This window comes from Hyla sarda, chromosome 4 (genome assembly GCF_029499605.1).
Source record: "Hyla sarda isolate aHylSar1 chromosome 4, aHylSar1.hap1, whole genome shotgun sequence".
Taxonomy (NCBI): domain Eukaryota; kingdom Metazoa; phylum Chordata; class Amphibia; order Anura; family Hylidae; genus Hyla; species Hyla sarda.
In genome coordinates, this window is record NC_079192.1 from 133,992,408 (window position 1) to 134,019,358 (window position 26,951).

The following is a 26,951-nucleotide window of genomic DNA, read 5'->3' on the forward strand; positions in this document are numbered from 1 at the left end:
ATTGCATGCATGATGTTCTTTAAAGTGCCTGGCCAATGTCTTGAGTTTGGTGACATCCTGTTCATTCTTAGCTGCTTCGATGCTCAGAACATGTTCCCTTACTCTTCTCCGTAACTCCCTAGAGGTTAAACCCACATAGATCAACTTGCAGGGACAGACAGCATAGTAGACCACCCCAGTAGTACAACAATCTATGGCGTGGGTGATTTTATACTTTTTGGACCCCGTGGAGTCCCAAAAGTCTGTGGCCCTTTCAATGTTGGGACAAGCCACACATCCCCCACATGGTTTGCACTCCCATTTTTTTTTAATCATGTTTTATCTTATCTGATTATAATAAAGATTTATATTTATTCATAATACTGTGTCAGTTTGGTGCATCTCTATAGGTTTTCTAGTATTTTTGGGCACCAAACAGTGGTCTATACCTTGTTTGTTTTTGGCCTCAATTTATTGGTTTATATATTTTATTGAGCCATGATTAAAATTCAATTCACAAGTGCTCAAGTGATAGTGGTTGCATGCAACTGCATGCTAGTGACCTGTGTGAGAGAACTGTGGCTGCAGTCCACAATTCTCTAAGTGAATTAAAATTAATCACACATTGCCCGCCCGATTTTTCGCCACAAGCTGTGGCTTTCTCAAGGGCTTGTCTGCTCTCCGCTCATTCCATACTGCTCTCTTTCGCTTTGTTTGCCTATGATTGTGATGATGGCTAGTAGGTCTATGTGTGGGTTGTCTGTTCCAGATGTAGTTAAATATTATTGAGCTGCCCATCTCTGACATCCAGCTGTGTGGTCCACCTATCGCGCTTATAGCCGATGGATGGAGCTTGAGAAGTTGTGGTTAGCCCCCATCCACCCTAACACCTTTTTCTGGAGTCCTTCTCTTTTCACTTTTCTTTTGGTCCTCTTTTGGGACCTATGTCCTTTTCTCGCTATGTCTGGAAATATTGCTCTAGGAAATTCCAGCTTTTTTCCTCTGCTTCTCCTTTACAATCTTTTCTTTACCATCCTGACTTTACCCTTGGCTTAACTTCTGGTATGGTTAGAGAATGGGGCTCTAGGGGTCTTTTCTGTTGGGCAGATTTTGTTGATCCTCTCTCCCACTCTCTATTGCCCTTTGAACAACTGATCTCCCGGTATGGTCTTCCCCCCTCCGAATGGCTCCATTATCTGCAGCTTAGTCACTTTATGTCTTCTAAGCTTGGGTCTACTGTAGCTCCACTCCACAGGGTGTTTGAGCGACTATGCCGCCCTGGCCCACAGGCGAAGGGTCTTCTTTCAGATGTCTATTCGGTTCTTAATGCTCCTCCTGATGGGGGTGCCCCTTCTCATCCTTACATGGGCCGTTGGGAGGAGGCTTTGAACACCATTATCACCCCTCCTCAGTGGACGGTCATTTGGGAACAGGCTTCCAAGGCTTCTATATGTACAGCATATAAAGAAACCCAATTTAAGATGTTGATGGGCTGGAGCTATATGCCTGAATTGTTTAATAAATTAAATCCTAATATTCCCCCTCAGTGTTGGCGTTGTGGAGTGGGTCTTGGGTCTGTCTTTCACATCTTTTGGTCTTGTCCACTTATTGTGGATTACTGGAGGTTGGTAGGGCGTTTGATAACTGATGTTTTGGGGGTCTCTGTTCCCTTGGATCCATTAGTTTACCTTCTGCATCTCTCGCACAGAGCCCTATCCAGAAGACCGTTCAAGCTATTTATGTATATTGTGCTTGCAGCTAAGACCCTAAATATTGGAAGCGCCCTCTCTCTCCTTCTGAAGGGGATCTTTTGGCCCGATAAGATCCCTCAAATCCCTCACTGCCTCTCTGAATAACTCTGTGCCTCTTTTTCTCTCCCTGTGGGAGCCATGGGACAGATTTACTGATGGACAACCTCCCTGATTTTCTGATCCTCTTTTTTCCACTTCTCTCGTTCTCCTCCTTCTCCTTCTTCCTTTTTCTCCCCATCCTCCTCTCTCGCACCTCCCCCCCTTCTTTGTTTTGTTTGGTGTTGTCTTGTCTTTTGTTTTATGTAGTGAAGTTTCTTGTTGTGGTCTGTGTCTTTCCTTTTTTGCTGGTTGCCTTATGGGCTTTTTTGCCCACATATTTAAATATCTATAGTATTGGTTGCTTAGTTTCCCCCCCCTCCCCCCCCCATCTCGATACCGAGTCATTGGGCCTCATTTACTAAGAGTGTCAGGTTTTTACTAGTGGGAAAAGTGTTTTCAGATTTGTAGGATTCCTCTCTATTTACTATTGAGAAAAGTCGGGAACATTTTCTGACCAGCTTTTTCTAGGTCGATATTTCCTGCCATTTACCGACAGGATTTTTTGTGAATTCAATAGTAAATCGGTCGGGTTGTGAAACCACGCCCCTTTTCGGACCGGTCATGCCCCTTTGTGACAGACGAGGCCCCCTTTTCGGCTTTTCACAGTGCAATGTCGGGTTTGTTGGATTTTCCAGGCGCACTATCGCTAGAGCTGGGCGGTATGACCAAAAATGTGTATCACAGTATTTTTTAAATTATTGCGGTATCACGGTATTTAACGGTATTTGGGGGGGGCTTGTTAAAGTGTCAGAACATTAGGGTTTCCCCAACCAGTGTGCCTCCAGCTGTAGCAAAACTACAACTCCCAGCATGCCTGGACAGCCTGCGGATGTCTGGGCATGCTGGGAGTTGTAGTTTTGTAACAGCTGGAGGCACACTGGTTGGGGAAACAGCGTTGTACTGTATACTCCCCCATTGGGGTCTATCACAGCTCTGCACTACAGGGAATGAGGAGTCAGGGCAGCGAAAATCTCTCCATTCACCCCATCCTGCCCCTCTTTCCATTCACCCCCCTGCACCCATTAACCCCCCTACACCCATTAACCCCATCCTGTCCCTCATTCCATTAACCCCCCTGCTTCCATTACCCCCCTGCACCCATTAACCCCCTGATCCTTTCATTTATCCTATTCTGCCCCTTATTCCATTACCCCCTCTGCTTCCATTAACCCCCCCTCCTCCTCACCTGTGCGCTGATGCGGCTGCTGGGAAGTGCCCCTGTCATCAGTGCAGTAACGTGGGTGCTTCCCGCCCGGACACAGGATCCTCTCTGGCGGAAGCGTCCAGCGCAGGATGCTGACGCTTCCGTCTGGAGGGAATTAGAAATTTTGATCTAAAGTGCCCACTGCGCTATTATGGGCCACGGCCATTTTAGAACAGTGAGCAGCAGCGGCGCAGCTCACGTGCGTTGTGTGAGGGGGCCCGCCGCTCTTTCAAAGATCAGCGGGCCCCCTCACAGGCGGTCTGTCTGCCCCTGAAGCGCTCGCTCCCCTCGGTCCTGTGGCGTGCACTAGGGGCCTCAGGAGCGGGCACCAGAACTAGAAGAAATGAGGCGCAATGCTCTGCCTTACGCCGCAGGACCAAGGGGAGCGGGCACTTGTTGTGAACACTCCCTGAAGTAGGTGAAGAGAGGGGAGAGGTGGACTGGAGCAGGGAGTCGGCTCGGGGCTCCGGGAAAAATCAGAGCCAGGGGATGCAGTTTCTGCGCTTTCCCCTGGCTCTGATTGCAGAGAGGAGCCGGTCTGAAACTGCAGGGGGAGCGGGGATGAGGAGTCTCATCCTGCTCTCCCCTGACAGAGTGGAGCCGTGGGCTCTGTAATTCATTCATGGGTGGGGGGAGGGGCCCCACCGGTATAGCGGTATGGGACAAAATTCATACCGTCGGAGAAAAGAAAAACGGTATCCGGTATGAACCGGTAAACCGCCCAGCCCTAACTGTCGCACACTGGTGCAGACATGTCTCAGACACACTGCGCCAAAATAACCAGACAAAAACTGGTCGGTTTCAGCTTAGTAAATGAGGCCCATTGTGTTCACCTTATCAGTGAGGGGGCGAGTGGTGTGGGGATTACATTACGTATTGCACTGAGCCATAGGATACTACGGTTCTGCTTCTTGATGTGTATTGTAACCTGTACTTTTCCCTTGGACATTGTTTTTGTTTGCCAATTGTGTTGGTGTACTTCCACACCTTTTTGTATTGTACCAAAAATTGATAAAACGTTTCAATAAATATTTACAGTTGAAAAAAAAAATCTATCTTTATCTAAACTATCAATCTATATATCTATTTATATACACACACAAACACACACATATACAGTATATAGCAAAGCTAGATAGATGTCAGGGCCTACTGGGCCTGGGGAGGAAGCTATGCACCAAACCATACAAAGCACAGATCACACAAAAACACAATCTTACAATGAAAAAAACATAAACAACAAGAAAAAAGACAGCAACAAACTATGTGCACACAATTAATGTTACATAAAAAATATTATTTTGAAGACGGAACAAACATCCATAATAACATAAACATCCATAAAATCCCTCCATATGGGCAATAAGTCACCTAGTTGTCATAATGCCTTTGGGAGGCTTCACCCCTCTGACTGTATCAGCATAGGTCATTGTTGCTGACAGGGCTTGTTTCTATATAGCACACCCCTTCTTTTTAGTTTAGCACATTATATCGGGGGGGGGGGGGGGGGGGGTATTGTATTAACCCCTTAAAGGGGTACTCCAATGGAAAACATTTTTTTTTAAATCAACTTCAACTTTTAAATCAACTTCAACTTTGTAAATCACTTCTATTAAAAAAAATCTTAATTCTTCCAGTACTTATCAGCTGCTGTTATGATCCACAGGAAGTTCTTTTCTTTTTAAATTTCCTTTCTGCCTGACCACAGTGCTCTCTGCTGACACCACTGTCCATTTTACGAACTGTCCAGAGCAGAAAAGGTTTTCTATGGGGATTTGCTCCTACTCTGGACAGTTCCTAAAATGGACATAGGTTTCAGCAGAGAGCACTGTGGTCATACAGAAAGGAAATTGAAAAAGAAAAGAACTTCCTGTGGATCATACAGCATCTGATAAGTACTGGAAGGATTAAGATTTTTTAATAGAAGTAATTTACAAATCTGTTTAACTTTCTGGCACCAGTTGATTTTAAAAAAAAAAATGTTTTCCAGTGGAGTAGCCCTTTAACCCCTTCAGGACGGAGCCCATTTTGGCCTTAAGGACCGGAGCGTTTTTTGCACATCTGACCACTGTCACTTTAAACATTAATAACTCTGGAATGCTTTTAGTTATCATTCTGATTCCGAGATTGTTTTTTCGTGAGATATTCTACTTTAACATAGTGGTAAATTTTTGCCGATACTTGCATCCTTTCTTGGTGAAAAATCCGTAAATTTGATGAAAAATTAGAAAATTTAGCATTTTTCTAACTTTGAAGCTCTCTGCTTGTAAGGAAAATGGATATTACGAGTACATTTTTTTTGGTTCACATATACAATATGTCTACTTTATGTCTGCATCATAAAATTGACGTGTTTTTACTTTTGGAAGACACCAGAGGGCTTCAACGGTCAGCATCAATTTTCCGATTTTTCACAAAATTTTCAAACTCAGTATTTTTCAGGGACCAGTTCAGGTTTGAAGTTGATTTGAAGGGTCTTCACATTAGAAATACCCCATAAATGACCCCATTATAAAAACTACACCCCAAAGTATTCAAAATGACATTCAGTCAGCGTTTTAACCCTTTAGGTGTTTCACACGAATAGCAGCAAAGTGAAGGAGAAAATTCACAATCTTCATTTTTTACACTCACATGTTCTTGTAGACCCAATTTTTGAATTTTTACAAGGGGTAAAAGGACAAAATTTTTACTTGTATTTGTAACCCAATTTCTCTCGAGTAAGCACATACCTCATATGTCTATGTAAAGTGTTCGGCGGGCGCAGTAGAGGGCTCAGAAGGGAAGGAGCGACAAGGGGATTTTGGAGAGTACGTTTTTCTGAAATGTTTTTTGGGGGGCATGTTGCATTTAGGAAGCCCTTATTGTGCCAGAACAGCAAAAAAAAAAAACCACATGGCATACCATTTTGGAAACTAGACCCCTCAGGGAATGTAACATGGGATAAAGTGAACCTTAATACCCCACAGGTGTTTCACGACTTTTGCAAATGTAAAAAAAAAATTATAATTTTTACCTAAAATGTTTGTTTTCCCCAAAATTTTTAATTTTTAAAAAGGCTAATAGCAGTAAATACCCCTAAAGATTTGAAGCCCAATTTCTCCCGATTCAGAAAACACCCCATATGGGGGTGAAAAGTGCTCTGCTGGCGCACTACAGGTCTCGGAAGAGAAGGAGTCACATTTGGCTTTTTGAAAGCAAATTTTGCTCTGGGGGCATGCCGCATTTAGGAAGCCCCTATGGTGCCAGGACAGCAAAAAAAAAAAAAAACACATGGCATACCATTTTGGAAACTAGACCCCTCGGGGAACGAAACAAGGGGTTAAGTGAACCTTTATACCCCACAGGTGTTTCACGACTTTTGCATATGTAAAAAAAAAAAAAAATTTTTACCTAAAATGCTTGTTTTCCCAAAAATTTAACATTTTTAAAAAGGGTAAAAGCAGAAAATATCCCCCAAAATTTGTAACACAATTTCTCCCGAGTACAGCGATACCCCATATGTGACCCTTAACTGTTGCCTTGAAATACGACAGGGCTCCAAAGTGAGAGCGCCATGCGCATTTGAGGCCTAAATTAGGGACTTGCATAGGGGTGGACATAGGGGTATTCTACGCCAGTGATTCCCAAACAGGGTGCCTCCAGCTGTTGCAAAACTCCCAGCATGCCTGGACAGTCAACGGCTGTCCGACAATACTGGGATTTGTTGTTTTGCAACAGCTGGAGGCTCCGTTCTGGAAACAGTGGCGTACCAGACGTTTTTCATTTTTATAGGGCAGGGGAGGGGGGCTGTGTAGGGGTATGTGTATATGTAGTGTTTTTTACTTATTATTTTATTTTGTGTTAGTGTAGTGTTTTAGGGTACAGTCGCACGGGCGGGGGTTCACAGTAGTTTCTCGCTGGCAGTTTGAACTGCAGCAGAAAATTTGCGGCAGCTCAAACTTGCAGCCAGATACTTACTGTAAACTTCCGCCCATGTGAGTGTACCCTGTACATTCACATTGGGGGGGCATCCAGCTGTTGCAAAACTACAACTCCCAGCATGCCTGTTGGCTGTCGGTGACTGCTGAGAGTTGTAGTTTTGCAACAACTGTAGGCACACTGGTTATGTATCACTGAGTTTGTGACCTAACTCAGTGTTTCACAACCAGTGTGCCTCCAGCTGTTGCAAAACTACAACTCCCAGCATGTACGGTGCATGGTGTACATTGACTGCTGAGAGTTGGAGTTTGCAACAGCTGGAGGCACAATGGTCGTGAAACACTGAGTTAGGTAAAAAAAAAAAAAACTCTAAGTTTCACAACCAGTGTGCCTTCAGCTTTTGCAAAACTACAACTCTCAGCAGTCACCGACAGCCAACGGGCATGCTGGGAGTTGTAGTTATGCAACCAGCAGATGCACCACTACAACTCCCAGCATGCACTTTAGCTGTTTGTGCAAGCTGGGAGTTGTAGTTATACAACAGCTGAAGGTACACTTTTCCATAGAAAAAATGTGCCTCCAGCTGTTGCAAAACCATAAGTCCCAGCATGCCCATAAGGGAATGCTGGGAGTTGTGGTGGTCTGCCTCCTGCTGTTGCATAACTACAGCTCCTAGCATGCCCTTTTTGCATGCTGGGAGCTGTTGCTAAGCAACAGCAGGAGGCTGTCACTCACCTCCAACGATCCAGCCGCATGAGGTCAGTCCCTCGTCGTCGCCGCCGCCGCTGCTCCTGGGGCCCCGATCCCAACATTAACACCGGGGATCGGGGTCCCCAGCACCAGGGGTGCACGTCCCGCACCCGCTCACGTCCTCCGGAAGAGGGGCGGAGCGGGTGCGGGAGTGACACCCGCAGCAGGCGCCCTGATTGGTTGTCCGGTAATCCGGCCGACGAATCAGGGCGATCGTGAGGTGGCACCAGTGCCACCTCACCCCTGCTGGCTATGGGTGTTCGGGGCCGTCTCTGACGGCCCCGAACAGCCAGTAATTCCGGGTCACCGGGTCACTGGAGACCCGATTGACCCGGAATCGCCGCAGATCGCTGGACTGAATTGTCCAGCGATCTGCGGCGATCGCCGACATGGGGGGGCATAATGACCCCCCTGGGCGATATGCCGGGATGCCTGCTGAACGATTTCAGCAGGCATCCGGCTCCGGTCCCCAACCGGCTAGCGGTGGGGACCGGAATTCCCACGGGCGTATGGATACGCCCTCGGTCCTTAAGGACTTCGGATGCAGGGCGTATCCATACGCCCTATGTCCTGAAGAGGTTAAGGACCAGGCCAATTTTATTTTTGCATTTACATTTTTTCCTCCTCGCCTTCTAAAAATCTTAACTCTTTTATATTTTCATCCACATACTAGTATGAGGGGATGTTTTGTGCTCGACCAGTTGTCCTTTGTAATGACATCACTCACTTTACCATTAAAATGTATGGCGAAATAAAAAAAATACTATTTGTGTGGGGAAATTGAAAAGAAAACTGCAATTTAGCCATTATGGAAGGTTTCGTTTTAACGCTGTACAATTTATGGCAAAAAAAACATGTTTTCTTTATTCTGTGGGTCAATACAATTAAAATGATACCCATGATTGCATACTTTTCTATTATTATATCGCTTTAAAAAAATCTCAAACTTTTTAACCTAATTAGTGCGTTCAAAATCCCTCTATGTTGACGACCTATAACTTTTTCATTTTTTTGTATAAACGGCGGTATGAGGGCTAATTTTTTGCGCCATTATCTGTCCTTTTTTTATTTACCCTATTTGTATATATGAAACTTTTTATTGTTTTTTTTTTAATTTGGGAATACTATGTGACAAAAAAAGCTGCAATTTTGGATTTTTTTTTTTATGTTTACGCCGTTCACCGTACGGAATCAATAACATTATATTTTGATAGTCCGGACATTTACGCATGCGGCGATACAAAATATGTTTATTTATTTTTTTACATTTTCTGGGGGTAAAATGCGAAAAAGTGACGATTTACATTTTTATTGGGGGGAGAGGATTTTTCAAGATATATACACTTTAATAGTCCCCATAGAGGACTATTTATAGCAATCACTTGATTGCTAATACTGTTCAGTGCTATGCATAGGGCATAGCACTGATCATTGTTATCGACGATCTTCTGCTCTGGTCTGCTCGATCTCAGACCAGAGCAGAAGACTCCAGGAGACGGCCAGAGGCAGGTGAGAGGACCTCTGTCCGCCATTATGGATGATCGGATCCCTGCGGCAGCGCTGCGGGCGATCCTATCATCCATATTTAGTCCCACACTGCCGCGATCTGTATTGATCACGGCATCTGAGGGGTTAATGGCACACATCAGCGTAATTGCTGATGTGAGCCATTACCGGCGGGTCCCTGGCTGCTAATAGCAGCCGGGACCTGCCGCGCATGACGCGTACACCACTCTGGTGCTCGCGGACATGTACAGGACGTAAATGTACGTCCTGGTGCGTTAACCCCTTAAGGAGCAAGTGTTTTTCTGTTTTTGCACTTTCGTTTTTTCCTCCTTACCTTTTAAAAATACTAACCCTTTCAATTGTGCACCTAAAAATCCATATGAGGGCTTATTTTTTGCGCCACCAATTCTACTTTGTAATGACATCAGTCATTTTACTCAAAAATTTACGGCGAAGCCGGAAAAAAAATCATTGTGAGACAAAATTGAAGAAAAGACACAATTGTGTAATTTTTGGGGGCTTCCCTTTCTACACAGTACATTTTTCTGTAAAAATTACACCTTTTCTTTATTCTGTAGGTCCATACGATTAAAATTATACCCTACTTATATAGGTTTGATTTTGTCGTACTTTTGGAAAAAATTATGACTACATGCACAAAAATTAATACATTTAAAATTGTCCTCTTCTGACCCCAATAACTTTTAACATTTTCCGCGTATGGGGTGGTATGAGGGCTAATTTTTTGCTCCGTGATCTGAAACTTTAATCGCTACAATTTTTGTTTTGATCTGACTTTATGATCGCTTTTTCCCCCCCTTTTTTATGGCATAAAAAGTGACCAAAATTACGCTATTTTGGAATTTAGAATTTTTTTGCGTGTATGCCATTGCGGTTTAAATTATGATATATTTTTATAGTTTGGACATTTACGCACATGGCGATACCATATATGTTTATTTTTATTATGTTTATATATTTTTTATATGGAATTTGGGAAAAGGGGGGTGATTTAAACTTGTAATAAGGAAGGGGTTAATGTGTGGGTTTTTATCTTTATTTAACTTTATTTTTTTTTTTACACTTTTAGTCCCCTTAGAGGACTTTTAGGAGAATTCATTTGATTCCTCATACAGATGAATGTGGTTCTATAAAAGCACATTCATCTGTGTGCTCTGCGCTCGATTGATAAAACCTGGTCCTTGGGGGCGCAAGGTTTGTATCTTATTCTGCTTTCACCTAAGAACTTGTGATTTAGAAATGTTTTTAACGCCTAACCCCTTCTTTAACGAGCGCGCGCTCCCCACAAGGGCCCGTGACTAATGCCTAACATCACCAATCAGGGTGATGCCGGTATTAAAGGGATATATTCCAGTATTTTTTTTTTTTTATTTGACTATGCTACAAGGGTTGTAAAGTTAGTGTAGTTCATAATATAGTGTCTGTACCTGTGTGTGATGGTTTTCTCACAATTCTTCTGTGATTTTCACCCCAAGATTTATTTTACCAGCATACAAAATGACTGTTGTCTCAGATTTTTCCCAGGTTGCAATGCGTCCGAGACCTGACTCACTAGTCAGCTGATGACAGGGAGCCTGACTGCTTCAATGGGCGGAGGGATTGCTTGGTGGGAGAGAGATCAATCTGCGACTAATGCAACAGCTGTAGGCACCCTGATTGAAAAACACAGGTCTTTTGTTTCAATGGGTGGGGTGGCTGATGTGTGAGAGGGAGGAAAATGGCATTGTGGGATTTGTAGTCAAAAAAACATAAGTCAAACAGGAAATACAAGTTCACAAAAAGCTAGCTACAGTGTTATGGTAATCTCATGACATAGCCATTTAGCCCCAAAACAAGCACAGATCCTTCCTAAGCATGTCCATTACTGCCTGGCAGGTACTTACTAAAATTACCTTATGGTGGATAACCCCTTTAACTCTTTAGACGCCACGATCAAAGTTGATTGTGACATCTAAAATGTAAAAAGAACAAATCCAGGTGAGGTCAAGAGGCTGTCGGCCATGGCAGGCTGGAGCGATGGAGCACCAAAAACATTGATCAATGCTGTTCTATGGAGCAGCATTGAACAGTATACGCAATCAGAAGATTGCATGTAATAGTCCCCTGTGGAGACTAAAAAACGGTTTAAAAAAAATGTTAAAGGAAAACTGTCACATGTTTTCTCCCACACTATCCACAGGTACTGACGTCAGCGCCGCTTATGAATATTCATCCCCCCTCCCTCCAGTTAGGAGCGCGCGAAGAGAGGGAGAACTGGAGGGAGGGGGGATGAATATTCATAAGCAGAGCTGACGTCAGTGCCAGTTAACCTGCAGAAGCTCGGCCCGTGCCAGTTACAGCAACATATACTGTACACATAGAATAAAACTACGATTGCGGGAGAATGGCCGGGCGGATCCAGGCAAGGTAGGGCTCGTTGGATTCAGCGTCTCGCGCACTATCCATCAGTACCTGTGGATAGTGTGGGAGAAAACACGTGACAGTTTTTCTTTAATAAATGTGATTTAACCTCTTCGTTACTAAAAGATTAAATCACTCCTCTTTTCCCATTAACCTGTTGGGGACCAAGGCTGTACAGGTATGCCCTTGGGTCTCGGTACTTGAGGGCCAAGGGTGTACATGTACGCCCTGGTCCTGTTAGCAGTTTGAAGCGCACACACGAACTGAGCACGCTTCAAACCCTGTGGGTTCCGACTGCTATCAGCGGCCAGGATGTAGGGTTAAAGTAAAAGGGTTCCGGCAGCTTGGCAGAAACCGTGATGTCCCAATCAGCTGAGAGGACAGTGGGAGGCCCTTACCTGCGTCATCACCATCCAATCGGTCTTCTGCTGCTCCCAGCCAGCCATGCAGGCTGGAGCAGCAGAACACCGATAACACTGATCAATGCTATGCTATGGCATAGCAATGATCAATGTATGCAATCAAAAGATTAATAAAAGTGTATTAACCTCTTCCTATTAAAAGTAGTAGACCACGGTTTTAGGTCCGGTGGGAAAACCACATACGGGGGAAAAAATGAGCTGACTGGAGTCAGCGTTTCACTCCGGTTGGCTCATTGAAATGCATAACATACGGCATGGATACGGGAGCGTCCGATTTTACCTCCCCCAGCCGTATACGGTCCCGTATTGCAGAAAACGTGATGTGAACCTGCTGTGCTATAGGTTTTATCTTGTTTTACTTCTTTTAAACAATTCTTAACTTTTTGTATGAAATTTAATATGCTTAAAATTGTCCTTTTCTAACATCTATAACTTTTTTTAGTTTTCCGTATACGGGGAGCAGAGAGCGGTCCCGTATTGCATAAAACGTGACGTGAACCCAGCCTAATAAGGTGTCATTTTTACCAAAACAATTTTTTTTTATTTGGCCCCACAAATAATTTCTTTATTATCTATGGGTTTTGCCATAGATTTTGTGGTGTTGAACAACTGATGTCATTGCAAAGTAAAATTGGTGGCACTAAAAACAAGCCTTCACATGGCTCTGTAGGAGGAACATTGAGTGTTCTGATTGCGAAGGAGATGAGGAAAAACGAAAGTGCAAAAATGTAGTTATGTAGGTTTGATATAGTCTTTCTTGCCACATATTTATGGATGCGCACTAAAGTGTCTTGCTGGTGTGTATATTTTGTGTCAGTTATAATCAGTGGTCTCCAACCTGCGGCCCTCCAGATGTTGTGTTGCAAAACTACAACTCCCAGCATGCCCGGACAGCCGTTGGCTGTCCGGGCATGCTGGGAGTTGTAGTTTTGCAACATCTGGAGGTCCGCAGGCTGGAGACCACTGCTCTATATACACAGCAGAGGCCGGTGTGAGGTGAAAAATTCCGGTGTGTGCTGGACGGGTACGGTCTGATGCAGAATAAACCGCCGCCGCCGCCGCTGTATCCCGGGGAGCGCGTGTCCGCCGCCGGTGACGTCATCACGCCGGCCGCTCACTGACACCGCAAGGAAAACAATCCGAGGCCATTTTGGCTTGTGGAGCAGCTCCAGTCCTGTCCTGTCCTTGTAGTCATGGGCGAAGTCCTGGAAGGGAGCAGCAGCAGGGGACCGAATGTTCTCGGTAAGACGGCGACTGGGACGTGGCCCTGCGGGGGTGACTGGGGCTCAGCCCACCCGGGACTTAGAAAGCTGTCATGTGCTGTCACCACTAGCTGCCCCGTGTAGGAATGGGCTCCCTGATGTGGGGAGCGGGCACCTGATATTTGGGATAGGGAAGTGATCTGTGTGGATCAAATGTGCACTACAGCTCCCAGCATGCACTGAACTAGTCACATGTTGTATACATGTCAGGACAGCGTTGCATAGCATCAGCCCTAGTAATGTTCTTATTTCTAAATGACTACAGCTGTGTTTCCCCACCAGGGTGCCTCCAGCTGTTGCAAAACTCCCAGCATGTCTTTGGCGGTCCATACATGCTGGGAGTTGTAGTTTTGCAACAGCTGAAGGCACCCTGGTAGGGAAACACTGGGCTATGGTGTATAGTACCCATGTCCTGTCCTACATATGACCTACTGCGCTGCCCAGGTAATGCCAGGCAGTGCCCAGAAAGCCTTATACTGTGCCCTGCATCCTGGACTGACCCCTGCCCTACACTCTGTGCCACTCTTTAGCTTTACCCCACTGTAGCGCCTGTGCCAAAAGTCATGCCAGCATAGAAGCGCCCATTGTCACTACATTGTCTGTATCCCTGTCCCCTATTACTCCCCTGAGGGCATGATGGGAGTTGTAGTTTTGCAACAGCTGTAGAGCCCTAGGTTGGAGAGCAATGGTTTATAAATAATATTGTGCCATTCACATTTATAAAACGGGGTTAATCAGTTATTGTAGACTCAATAAGAACTGTCATGGGTTAAAATAGAAACAGTCCAAAAAGTAACTTGTAGAAGAAATGTAGTCCCCTGGGATGTGTCCAGATTAAATTGGTTACAGTTACATATGTACCAGCCATATCTTCACCTAAATTGATCAGGTACCCCTTCCCCACAACACATGTATCTAGTCCTGTGTTTCCCAACAAGGATACCTCCAGCTGTTGCAAAACTACAACTCCCAGCATGCTGGGAGTTATAGTTTTGCAACAGCTGGAGGCACCCTGGTTGGGAAACATTGATCTTGTATGTACTCTCTGGGGGCATTTATCATTGTTTGTGTAAATCAAGTTCTGTTTACCCCAATTTGTTTGGGGTACGTCATATGTACTTACCCCCACCTTTATTAGAGAGGTGGGTGTTCTTCATAATATGCACACTCGACTCGGCTGTGCATGTGTTCTGAATAGAGAGGGTAAGCCACTACCAGACTACACTGGGGATGGTTTATCTCCCCAAGAATAAAAGGATTAGCTTGTTGAGACCCAATATGCCGGATCCGTCTCAATCCTGACTTCTACCTCTAGGGAAGGTTGGCAGACCCCCATACACATTAGGGGGTCCTCCTCACACAAAGAGGGTTTATTTGTAGCTGTGTTGTCCACAGTTTTTCTTATGTGTTTTCTGTTAGTAGTCTCCAAGTAACAAAATTTCGGTATGTTGTAAAATTTTATTAATACCTTAATTGTTACGATCAGGAGTTACTCAATAGCAATATAACATATACTTAATTTTTTCTTCCTGTTTACGTGTTTGGTTATACTGTGTGTTTAGTGCAGAAGAAGAAAAAAGTGTGCAATGTGTGTCTTGTTTTTATCTATTTTTTTTAGTTGTTTTTTTTATTTTTTATTTTTATTTTTTTGCATGCCCACATTATCAGGGTTGTTTCTATTGGTACACCGATAATGGAAAATTTAGAATGTGCTTATTCAAAAACCGAAAGAGTTTCCCCATCCACTTAAATTTATTTTTTTTACTAGTTTAGGGTCAGCTGCAGAGCAGTAGGCTATGTTACTAACTACAACTCACAGCATGCCCTGACAGCCTGTGACTCTGCAGCTGACCTAAACTACAACTCCCAGCATGTTGCACTGTAGGTATAGTTTGTTATAGTATAGTATAGGTTTTAATGCAGCATGCCAGGAGTTGTAGTTTTAGGTCAGCTGCAGAGCCATAGGCTATGTTAAAGGGGTATTCCAAGAAAAAACTTTTTTTATATATATCAACTGGCTCCAGAAAGTTAAACAGATTTGTAAATTACTTCTATTAAAAAATCTTAATCCTTTCAGTACTTATGAGCTTCTGAAGTTAAGGTTGTTCTTTTCTGTCTAAATCCTCTCTGATGACACCTGTCTCGGGAAACGCCCAGTTTAGATGCAAATCCCCATAGCAAACCTCTTCTAAACTGGGCGTTTCCCGAGACACGTGTCATCAGAGAGGATTAGACAGAAAAGAACAACCTTAACTTCAGAAGCTCATAAGTACTGAAAGGATTAAGATTTTTTTAATAGAAGTAATTTACAAATCTGTTTAACTTTCTGGAGCCAGTTGAGATATATAAAAAGTTTTTTCCTGGAATACCCCTTTAAGGAATGCTGGGAGTTGCAGTTAGCTACTATCTAACTACAACTTCCATCATGCCCTGACACCCTATGGCTCTGCAGCTCTCCCAAACCTATAACTTATACTATACTGCTATGTAGTGCAACATGCTGGGAGTTATACTTTTGATTTGAGTCAGCACTCTCCGGAGTGCAGGTACATATTTAACCCATTAACCCATTGGTCTCCTGTTTACCCACATTATAACACAGTGTATTGGGTTTAGTGTGGGTGAACAGATGACCGTTTTTCTTTAAGGAAGGGTTCTTTACTGTAAAAGTAATCAAACTCTGGATTGCACTATTATGAGGAGAAAATATGGGCACATTTAAAATGATATCAATAGTATGGTTAGTTACTCAGGAGGGTCTCATAAACAAACATGGATGGCATATTTGAGGAGATGTCATCCGCCTAGACCTCCATATGTATGTCCATGTGAGTGTACGGCTTGCTTGTCCGTCCGTCTGTAGTTGGGATGGCGTTTTAATATTTTTCAGCAGTATGGTGAGCCCAGGGGCTGATTATTTAAGAGGGGTTCCGGCTTGAATAGTCCAATAGAGAATTGCTGAATGATATAATTCATTGGTCGTACTATGTTAGAATTACCTGGCCCAGGTCACTTTTTTTTTTTTAATATAATGAATTTGTTTGTACCTATTTACCTGTTTGTACAAAGGAGCTCATTGATACCAGGATGACTAGCAGATCCACCTGATACTGATGTGAACAAAAGAGAAAGGAACCCCGGGGGCATCATGCCGACAGCCTCAGCTAAACCCAAGGAGCTGTATCTTTCCACCTCCCTCTCGGAGCTTAATAAGAAAGCTGAAGTTAAGGCGGATACATGCAGCACCAAAAGGTATATTGTTTGTCAGTATAAAATAATATAAAGGACTATACTGATCGGTGTCCAGTGGATCGGGTAACATCACACATTATGTTTAGCACTTACATTTTTAGTCAATATTTCAGCTTTTAACCAGTGCATCTTGCTGTGTATTAGATCATTTTCCAAGTAATATTAGGAGTACTTAGTTTTCCATTGCACAATGTCTTAAGAAATGTGTTGCAATAAATCTTGAATGAAGTATGGTCATTGTGGACACGTAACTCCTTGTGTTGTGAAGTGGAGCTAACTAAATGTGTTCTCCAGCATAGCCTGCAGGTTATGGGTGGACTTTATTAAAGTATAAAGCATAGTACAATTTACTTTTTTAGCCCCTGTTTTGCTCAATTCTCTCAAATCTTCTTTTATTACCCTTAAAGAGGTACTCCGGTACTTTAAAATTTTTTTTTTTTTTAATCAACTGGTGCCAGAAAGTTAAACAGATTTGTAAATTACTTCTATTAAAAAAAATCTTAATCCTTCCAGTACTTATTAGCTGCTGAACACAAAAGAGGAAATTTTTCTTTTCTTTTTGGAACACAGAGTTCTCTGCTGACATCACAACCACAGTGCTGTCTGCTGACATCTCTGTCCTTGTAAAAGAACTGTCCAGAGCAGGAGAAAATCCCCATAGTAAACATATATGCTGTTCTGGACAGTAGGGATCGACCGACTATTCACGATTTTGGACGTTATCGATAATGCCCCACCCCCGCACCCCCCACCGCACTGCCCTGGCCAGAGACTGCTGCTGCCGCTGCCCCATTGCCTCCCCCATCCCCGGTTTTATAATTACCTGTTCCCGGGGCCTGGGCTACTTCTGGCTCCTGCTGCGTGCTGTGTTACGCTGTGCGCTTCGCAATGACGAGTGATGTCCTCAACGCGACATCACTGTCAGTGCGCGCAGTGACAGCTCAGGAGGACGCCGCCGTAGCCAGAAGTAGCATGGACCCCGGGAACAGGTAATTATAAAACCGGGAATGGGGGAGGCAATGGGGCAGTGGCAGCGGCGGTCTCTGGCTGAGGCGGTGCAGTAAGGGGTGCGGTGTGGCTGTGTGGGGGGGGGGGGGGCAGTGGCGGTGATAGGACTCAGGAGGACCCCAGGACAGGCAGGGGGAGAGAAGCGGGTGGCGGCGGTGGTCTCTGGCACCGCAAAAGCCGATGCAGTTCATTGATTTAAAGCGCCCACTTTAAATCAATGATCTGCAGCATTGTCTGGTGGTGGTGGTGGTGGGGGGGGATAAATAGCCAATAACTTATACCGGAATATGGGTATAAGTTATCGACTATCAGCCCTAACCTCCACAGAGTATCGGTATCGGCCCTAAAAAATCGATATCGGTCGATCCCTACTGGACAGTTCCTACAATGGAAAGAGATGTCAGCAGAGAGCACCGTATTCCAAAAAAAAAATAATTGTAGTATTCAGCAGCTAATATGTACTGGAAGGATTAAGATTTTTTTAATAGAAGTAATATACAAATCTGTTTAACTTTCTGGCATCAGTTTCTTTTTTTTTATTTCCTATTTAAAGCAAATTAACCCAGTATCCCTGCAGTGTCACCTGTTTCATTCCAGCTTGGCTGCATCCATACATCTCTTTACGGCACCTGGGTCATGTGATCAACACTCAGCCCTCCTGAATGTTATATGGCTTTATGTGTAACAGGAATTAGTCTGTGCTGTGTCAGATGACTTCCTGTGAACTTTAGTATTACACTGTAATCTACCTGTCCCTTCCTCTGCCAGCTCTGTCTTTGTCTCTCCATTTATAGAATGCTGCTGCCATCTCTATGGGATAAGAGAGCAGTGATCTATAGTAGTAGGAGAGTCCTTACACTAGTGTTTCCCAACCAAAGTGCATCCAGATGTTGCAAAACTACAACTCCTAGCATGCCTGGACAGCCAAAGGCTGACCGGGCATGCTGGGAGTTGCAGTTTTGCAACACCTGGAGGCATCCTGGTTGGGAAACACTGCCATACACTGATAAGCTGCAGAGTTATAGGGTTACACATCTCTTCTGATCACACTGCCTGTCTCTTCTGGAAGCAGACACTACTCTCCTGTGTGTAAGACCTAAAGTAACAAGGAGAAAAGGAGACAGTCTAAAGCTGTATCACATATAATACTGTATAGTGTAAGAAGATAAAAGTTTTAGGTGTAATCTATCTCCTACTGACATATAAGCAAGGGCAGAGGCTTTATGGGAAATGTAAGTAGCATTAGGAAGTCATATTAGTGAAAGTAAATAGGAATGAAGATGCATGCCACATGAACTAAAATAGGTATATACAAGACATACACAATAGCTTCTCCTAGGTTGCACTTCATGTGCTTCTTTACTGCTCGGTTCACATCTAATTTTTCTTTTATGCTTCCAGTATATGTCTGGTTATCGGCAAAAAGGTATTCTGATGGAATTATTGTAGTCTAATATGGTCTATTAAATTCAATCTGCTTGTCATGGGTAAACCATAGTATACAATGGCGTACAATGCCAGTATCTCAATGTATTCTGGGGAAAAACAAGATTATAAATGGGGTCTTATAAGTGGAATCAGAAAACAGCATTTGATCTGTCACACGTCTCTTAGGGGTGGAGAGTCCTTTCGACCGTAAGTGCTGTATAGAGTTTATTCTACTATATGTGGTTTTAATTTTAAGAAATTTTTTTTTTATGCGTTCATTGTGCAGCATTTACTGGTTACATTTAATCTTGGTTAGCGAGATAGGACTTTCTGTTATTAGGTAGATGTTTACTGAACAGTATGTAATGCATTGCTGTCTTTTTCATTCTTTATTCTCTTTTTATAGATGCAGTTGTCTTGATACCTTGTTCTTACCCTATTTTGTTTTTGTTATTAAGCTACGTCACCACTGCCTGCAAGATCTTTCAGAAAGCAGAGGAATGCAGACTGGACAGAGATGAAGAAAAAGCTTACGTCCTTTATATGAAATTTTTATTTGTATTTGATATCGTTAAAAAAAGGCCGGATTACAAGCAAAACCAGGTACGGTTTTAATTTTGTGTCTTACAATTGGTATATACAGTATCACAGGTTCACATTTTATGCAGCATAGAGTTCTTATACATGAACATGGAGAGAACGTTTTTGTAAAATGCTACGTGTATACTAAACCTGATCTCTCATGACATTGTAGAAGTTTCCCCCTCATTCCACCAAAACAACTCTGATCGTACGTGGACTTCACAAGATCTTCGAACGTGGGACATGTCAAAAGTTTTGATTGGTTTGGGTCTCAATGCTGAGACTTCCACTGATTGCTAGATATACTTCCTAGCTCAGCGCTCAGTCCACCACTTTGCAGATGACTGCCGAGTTGGGGAGTAAAGCGCAAAGCCGCATGCATCCCCCAGCTATATCTCACAGTCTAACTTTTGATATATCTGCATGACATGTGAAAACATTTTTTTTTATTACTGTAACTCTTTGCCCTGTTTGTAGGGCACAAATATTGTAAAACCCTGCGCTCTTGCCTAACAAAAACTTTCTATAGAATACCATTATATGTATATTTGTAATATACATTGGTTGAAAAATTTGTAAATATTTGTCCCTACAGCTATTGCCTGTGTGGGCTCTGTGCAGTGGGGACAAGCGGGGCTCTGTGCAGTGGGGACAAGCGGGGCTCTGTGCAGTGGGGACAAGCGGGGCTCTGTGCAGTGGGGACAAGCGGGGCTCTGTGCAGTGGGGACAAGCGGGGCTCTGTGCAGTGGGGACAAGCGGGGCTCTGTGCAGTGGGGACAAGCGGGGCTCTGTGCAGTGGGGACAAGCGGGGCTCTGTGCAGTGGGGACAAGCGGGGCTCTGTGCAGTGGGGACAAGCGGGGCTCTGTGCAGTAAGGTTCTGTGACATGCTCCCAGCTCACCTGATTGACAAGCCAGGAGCCTGCACAGAGAAATCCTGCAAAAGGAAACAATGTGAAAAATATTATGATGTTTGTATTTTTTTGACATCGAGGGAATTTATCATTGTCTGTGTAAATAACGTTCTTTTTACCTTTGTTTCCCTGGAATTATATCCTGTGTAGTTTTTTCACATTTATCTGTGAGCACATTCTTCATAAATAGCAAAGTAGCTTAGATGTCCAGGTTGGTGTTAGGTTTTGCAGAAATGTGAGTGTTTGCTTAAAAATTTAGCAGCAATTTAATAAAATCAGTTGATAAATCAGACTGCTGCAAAAAGCTAACCATGCCACATTGCATTCAAGTTGCTTTCCTAAATAAGTTATGCAAAATCTTTGCAACTTTTTCACCCAATGCACAAAAATTTTAGACAATTTACCACCCAAAAAAAAAAAAAAAAAACAGGGTAAAACCAGTGATAAATTTCCCCCCTTAGTGTTCCTTTAATATGTTGTTAGAATTTTGAATTGGTTTATTGTACCAGTGGATAAATACATACTGTACTTAAAAGAATTAAGTAACCTGTAGTCTTTAGACAATAGCTTTATTATATGAGCTGCATGCACCCCCAGGTGTCGAGTGGGAATGGAGACCAAGACCTTATTGGAGGGGACGTCTATATCCCTTTTTGTCTGTTATATTACATGTCTAAGTGACCTATTGGAAACATTTAATTGGTAACTCACTTAAAGAGATTTCCTTGGACATCATGAAATTAGGTTCCTCTTTAAGACACACTTATCCAGGAATAGAAAAACAGAACAAATTTCTTTCAAGAACCGCTACCTGTCTGTCTCCAGATTGGGTGTGGTTCTGTAGCTCAGTTTCATTAAAGTGAATGGAGCAGCGTTGTAATACCACACCTAACCTGGGGGCAGACGTGGAGCTGTTTGGAAGAAACTAGCTCTGTTGTTTATTCCTGATAACCCCTTTAAAACAGATCTCTAAGGTAAAATTACATAAGTCCGGTGTCCGGCTCAGGTGAAACTCAACGCAACTGATGACACGAGTTCATTTGTGCTTTGTGAATTTTTTTTTTCAGTGTAGCATCCCATTTAGACAAATGACTAAAGCACACAATTGGTAATTTTTCAAAAAGACTAGATACCTTTTTACTCTCCCCCCAAAAAAAGAAAAGGATTAGGATCAAAATCGTTGTAAACCTTTTATATACGTGCTGGATATGTTCAGTATTCCAGAGCTCACAGACTTGTTTTATTCTAGGACTACTTCAAGTCATTACTTGGCCCGACTACCATCCTAAAATCCATTGAGGAAGCAGAAATACTTTCAAAAAGTCTTAAAAACAGGTAAGTAGGCTGTTTTATCTGTGAATGAAAAGGGTGTATTTAATACATTGCCCATTCTGTTTAACCCCCTTAACGACCATGGATGTAAATGTACGTCCTGGCTTGGTGGTACTTAGTGTACCAGGTCATACATTTACGTCCTGTGTATGACCGCGAGCATCGGAGCGGTGCTCATGTCATACACGGCAGGTTCCGGCTGCTATCGCGATCGTGCGGATGTCGTCATTAACTCCTCAGCTGCAGTGATCAGTACAGATCACGGCATCTGCGGCAGTGCGCACATTAAAATAGATGATTGGATCGCCCGCTGCCCTGCCCCTCACCTGCCTCTGTCAGTCTCCTGCTCTGGTCTGAGATCGAGCAGTGCAATGCCCTATGCATAGCACTGAACAGTATTAGCAATCAAATGATTGCTATAGATAGTCCCCTATGGGGACATAAAAAATTTAAAAAATAAATAAAATAAAAAAAGTTGAAAAATTAAAAAGTGAAAAATCCCCTCCCCCAATAAAAATGACAAATTTCACTGAACACCCCACCTCTTCATGAGTCAGTTTTCTCCCGACCCATTAGCCTAGTGTGAGGGCCGTGTGTCCGGCTGGCGGATGGATCGGGGCGGAGGGGCGATGACTGCTGGAGAAGAGGTATGTGCTGGATTGCAGAACCTGTCTCTCTCTTTTTCTTTTACTACCCCTGTGTTCCTACCTCTCCCTTTGTGGTCCTGATTTTCTCTCCTTTACCTTGTATGTCGGCTTGTTCCCTTGGTTCTCTTGTTCTTCCCTCCCACCCACCCCCTACTCCTCCCTCAAAAAAATGAGCCCTCATAGCGCCCTATATACGGAAAAATGAAAAAGTTATAGGTGGTCAAAATAGGGCAATTTTAGATTACTGATTTTGTACAAAAAGTTAGATTTTTTTTTTTTAAGCGGTACAAAAATATAAAAGTATCTAGCCATGGGTATCATTTTAATTGTATTGACCCACAGAATAAAGAACACATGTCATTCCTACCGTAAAGTGTACAGTGTGAAAACGAAACCCTCCAAAATGTGCAAAATTGTGGTTTTCATTTAAATTTCCTCCCTAAAAAAATATCTTTTTGAGTTTGCCGTACATTGTATGCTAAAATGAGAGGTTTCATTACAATTGGTCACACAGAAAACAAGCCCTTATATGGGTCTGTAGATGGAAATATAAAAGAGTTATGAATTTTAGAAGGCGAGGAGGAAAAAAACGATAACGCAAAAATAAAATTGTCCTGGTCCTTAAGATGAAAATGGGCTTGGTCCTTAAGGGGTTAAGAGAGTTAAAGGCTGCCCTTTTACCTTTATTTAATTTAACCCCTTAAGGACTCAGCCCATTTTGGCCTTACATTTTTCAACCGGTGTAATGACATCACTCATTTTACCATAAAATGAACGGCGCAACAAAAAAAATACAATTTGTGTGGGGAAATTGAAAAGAAAACCGCAAATTAGCAAATTTAGGAAGGTTTCGTTTTCACGCTGTACACTTTACGGTAAAAATTACATGTATTCTTTATTCTGTGGGTCAATACAATTAAAATAACCATACATACTTTTCTATTGTTGTACCGCTTTAAAAAAAATCGCAACCCTTTTAACCAAATTAGTACGTTTAAAATCCCTATAATTTCCTGACATTTTTATGTAACGTTCACGCTGTTCACCATACAGGATCATTAACATTATATTTTAATAATTCGGATATTTACGCACGTGGCGATACCAAATATGTTTATTTTTTGTTGTTCTTTTTACACTTTTTGGGGGTAAAATGGGCAAAAGGGGACAATTTATATTTATTGGGGGAGGGGATTTTTCATATTAAACTTTTTTTTTACTTTTATATTTACACTTTAATAGTCATCATAGGGGACTATCTATAGCAATCACTTGATTGCTAATACTGTACAGTGCTATGCATATTGCATAGCACTGATCAGTGTTATCGGCCATCTTCTGCTCTGGTCTGCTCGATCTCAGACCAGAACAGAAGTCCCCTGGAGATGGCCGGAGGCAGGTGAGGGTAACTCCGGCCGCCATGCTGGATGATCGGATCCCCACGGCAGCGATGCAGGCGATCCAATCATCCATTTTAGTGACCGCACTGCCGCAGATGCCGTGATCTGTATTGATCACGGCATCTGAGGGGTTAATGGCACACATCAGCGCGATCGCTGATGTGCGCCATTACCGGAGGGTCCCTGGCTGCTGATAGCAGCCGGGACCTGCCGCGCATGACACGAGCATCGGTCCAATGCTCGCGGTCATGTACAGGACGTAAAAGTACCACCGCACCAAGATGTACATTTACGTGCTGCATCGTTAAGGGGTTAACATACAGTGGATTTCTACACCAAATTTAAAAGGAATATTTTTTTTATTTTTTTATAATGATGCTCAGAGCTCAAGTGTAAATGATGTGTTACTGAGTCACAGCATGCATGCCTCCTCTCTCCCCCACCCCACCTTGCCCTGCATTATTGTTGTACAGGGTTTAGCTTCCAGCACTGTGACCTGTACATCAATCAGCCAAGGTGGAATGGGGGAGGTAAGAGGTGTGCTTGCTAAAGCTCTACAACACCTCCTTGATACTTAGAGTACCTCTCATGATCTTGTTAAATTTTATAATTCTCCCAGTTCACTGCCCCCATCATGATAAACCACCCCTTGCCTTTATTTTTATTATTTTTAGTTTTCTAGCTTGATGTTTGCTTTGTATTTTCTGCTCTGTCTCATTTTCTGTTTTGTCAGATTCACAGACTGGGAAGGGGTGTTCCCCAGCAGGCGAGATATCTGAAGCCATACAGGGGAGAACTTCCTCCCTCACTCTGCTAAAATCAGCCCAGAGCAGTTTAGTGTGAGATGAGCTATGATTGGCTAAGGCTGCGCACACCCCTCCGTACTCCAGACTGCATTTCCTGATTTTGGACTTCTGCCAGGCCAGCAGGAGTCCATAGTCTGTGCAAGACATGAGGGAAAATGTTCTCTGGTAAAGCAGGGAGACACCTAGTGGCAGCTTTTTTAACTCCTTCAGCCCACTCCCTTTCTATAACGCGGGGCGGGCCCGGCCTCTAACAGCTGGGACCCGTGGCTAATAGCGCGCGGCACTGATCGCGGTGCCGCGTGCTATTAACCCTTTAGATGCGGCGTTCAAAGTTGAACGCCGTGTCTAAAGCGAAAGTAAACTAATGCCTGTTAGCTCAGGGAGCTGTTTGGGATCGCCGCAGCAAAATCGCGGCATCTCGAACAGCTTACAGGACAGCCGGAGGGTCCCTACCTGCCTCCATGCTGTCCAATCGCGGAATGACTGCTCAATGCCTGAGATCCAGGCATGAACAGTCAAGCGGCAGAATCATTGATCACTGGTTTCCTATGAGAAACCAGTGATCAATGTAAAAGATCAGTGTGTGCAGTGTTCTAGCCCCCTATGGGCGCTATAACACTGCAAAAAAAAGTGAATAAAGATCATTTAACCCCTTCCCTAATAAAAGTTTGAATCACCCCCCTTTTCGCAATTAAAAAAAAAAGTGTAAATAAAAATAAACATGTGGTATTGCCGTGTGCGGAAATGTCCGAATTATCAAAATATATAGTTAATTAAACCGCACGGTCAATGGCGTACGCGCAAAAAAATGCAAAGTCCAAAATAGCGTATTTTTGGTCACTTTTTATATCATGAAAAAATGAATAAAAAGTCCGATCAATACATAAATGGAGCAAAAAACTTCAGATCACGGTGCAAAAAATGAGCCCACATACCACCCCATACTTAAATAAATAAAAAAGTTATAGGGATCAGAAGATGACAATTTTAAACGTATACATTTTCCTGCTTGTAGTTATGATTTTTTTCCAGAAGTACGACAAAATCAAATCTATATAAGTAGGGTATCATTTTAATCATATGGACCTACAGAATAACGATAAGGTGTCATTTTTACTGAAAAATTTACTGCGTAGAAATGGAAGCCTCCAAAAGTTACAAAATGGCATTTTTTCTTCAATTTTGTCGCACAATGATTTTATTTTTTTCGTTTTGCCGTTGATTTTTGGGTAAAATGACTGATGTCATTACAAAGTAGAATTGGTGGCGCAAAAAATAAGCTGCAAAATTGGAAGGATTAGGATTATGATTTTTAAAAGATGAGGAGGAAAAAACGAAAGTACAAAAACTGGAAAACCCTCCGTCCCCAAGGGGTTAAACACAAATAAAACATAGAATTTTTTTTTTAAATAAAGTACATCAGAAAGTTTTTTTTTTTTTACCATAAGGAGCGCAATAGCAAAAATTAGTTTTAAAGGGGTACTCCGCCCCTAGACATCTTATCCCCTATCCAAAAGGATGGGGGATAAGATGTCAGATCGCCGCGGTCCCGCTGCTGGGGATCCCCGGGATCCCCGCTGCAGCACCGCGCTATCATTACAGCACAGAGCGAGTTCGCTCTGTGCGTAATGATGGCGATACAGGGGCCGGAGCAGCGCGACGTGATGGCTCCGCCCCTCGTGACATCACGGCCCGTCCCCTTAATGCAAGTCTATGGCAGGGGGCGTGGCGACTTCCACGCCCCCTCCCATAGACTTGTATTGAAAGGGGTGGGCTGTAATGTCACGAGGGGCGGAGCCGTGACGTAACGATGCTCCGGCCCCTGTATTGCCAGTCATTAAGTGCAGAGCGAACTCGCTCTGTGCTGTAATGATAGCGCAGTGCCGCAGCGGGGATCCCGGGGATCCCCAGCAGCGGGACCGCGGCAATCTGACATCTTATCCCCCATCCTTTTGGATAGGGGATAAGATGTCTAGGGGCGGAGTACCCCTTTAATGAGTGCCCATTTAAGCTCTGAGCATGATAGAGGTAACAGATTCCCCTAGTAAACTAGATGTATAATAGTAAATAGTTTGGGAATTTTGATAATGTGACTGTCAAATACAACAATGTGTATATATAATACATTAAAACATATTATATTACTAGGTATGAGGAAGCTGAAGTTATAAAGAGGCTTGAAGAAAGAGACAAGGAAGAACAGAAGAGAAAAGAGGGACAGACTCTACCCAAGGAAGTTCCTGAACAAACTGATAATGTAATGAGAAAA

General features: G+C 43.2%; 1 protein-coding gene across 3 annotated transcripts in view; it reads left to right on the forward strand.

The window, feature by feature from the left end:
• The window catches only part of USP8 (ubiquitin specific peptidase 8), a 163,051-nt gene that overhangs the window by 101,550 nt on the left and 34,550 nt on the right, over positions 1 to 26,951 (forward strand). For 2 of the 3 annotated variants that reach the window (XM_056572187.1, XM_056572188.1), the window contains 4 exons: positions 16,385 to 16,567; positions 19,462 to 19,606; positions 21,747 to 21,832; positions 26,831 to 26,939. In XM_056572187.1, coding sequence (XP_056428162.1) covers positions 16,464 to 16,567; positions 19,462 to 19,606; positions 21,747 to 21,832; positions 26,831 to 26,939 — 444 coding nt within the window. In that variant the 5' untranslated portion in view covers positions 16,385 to 16,463. Of the gene's footprint in view, positions 1 to 13,124; positions 13,296 to 16,384; positions 16,568 to 19,461; positions 19,607 to 21,746; positions 21,833 to 26,830; positions 26,940 to 26,951 lie in introns of those variants that run through there. The other variant, XM_056572186.1, reaches the window with a different exon arrangement.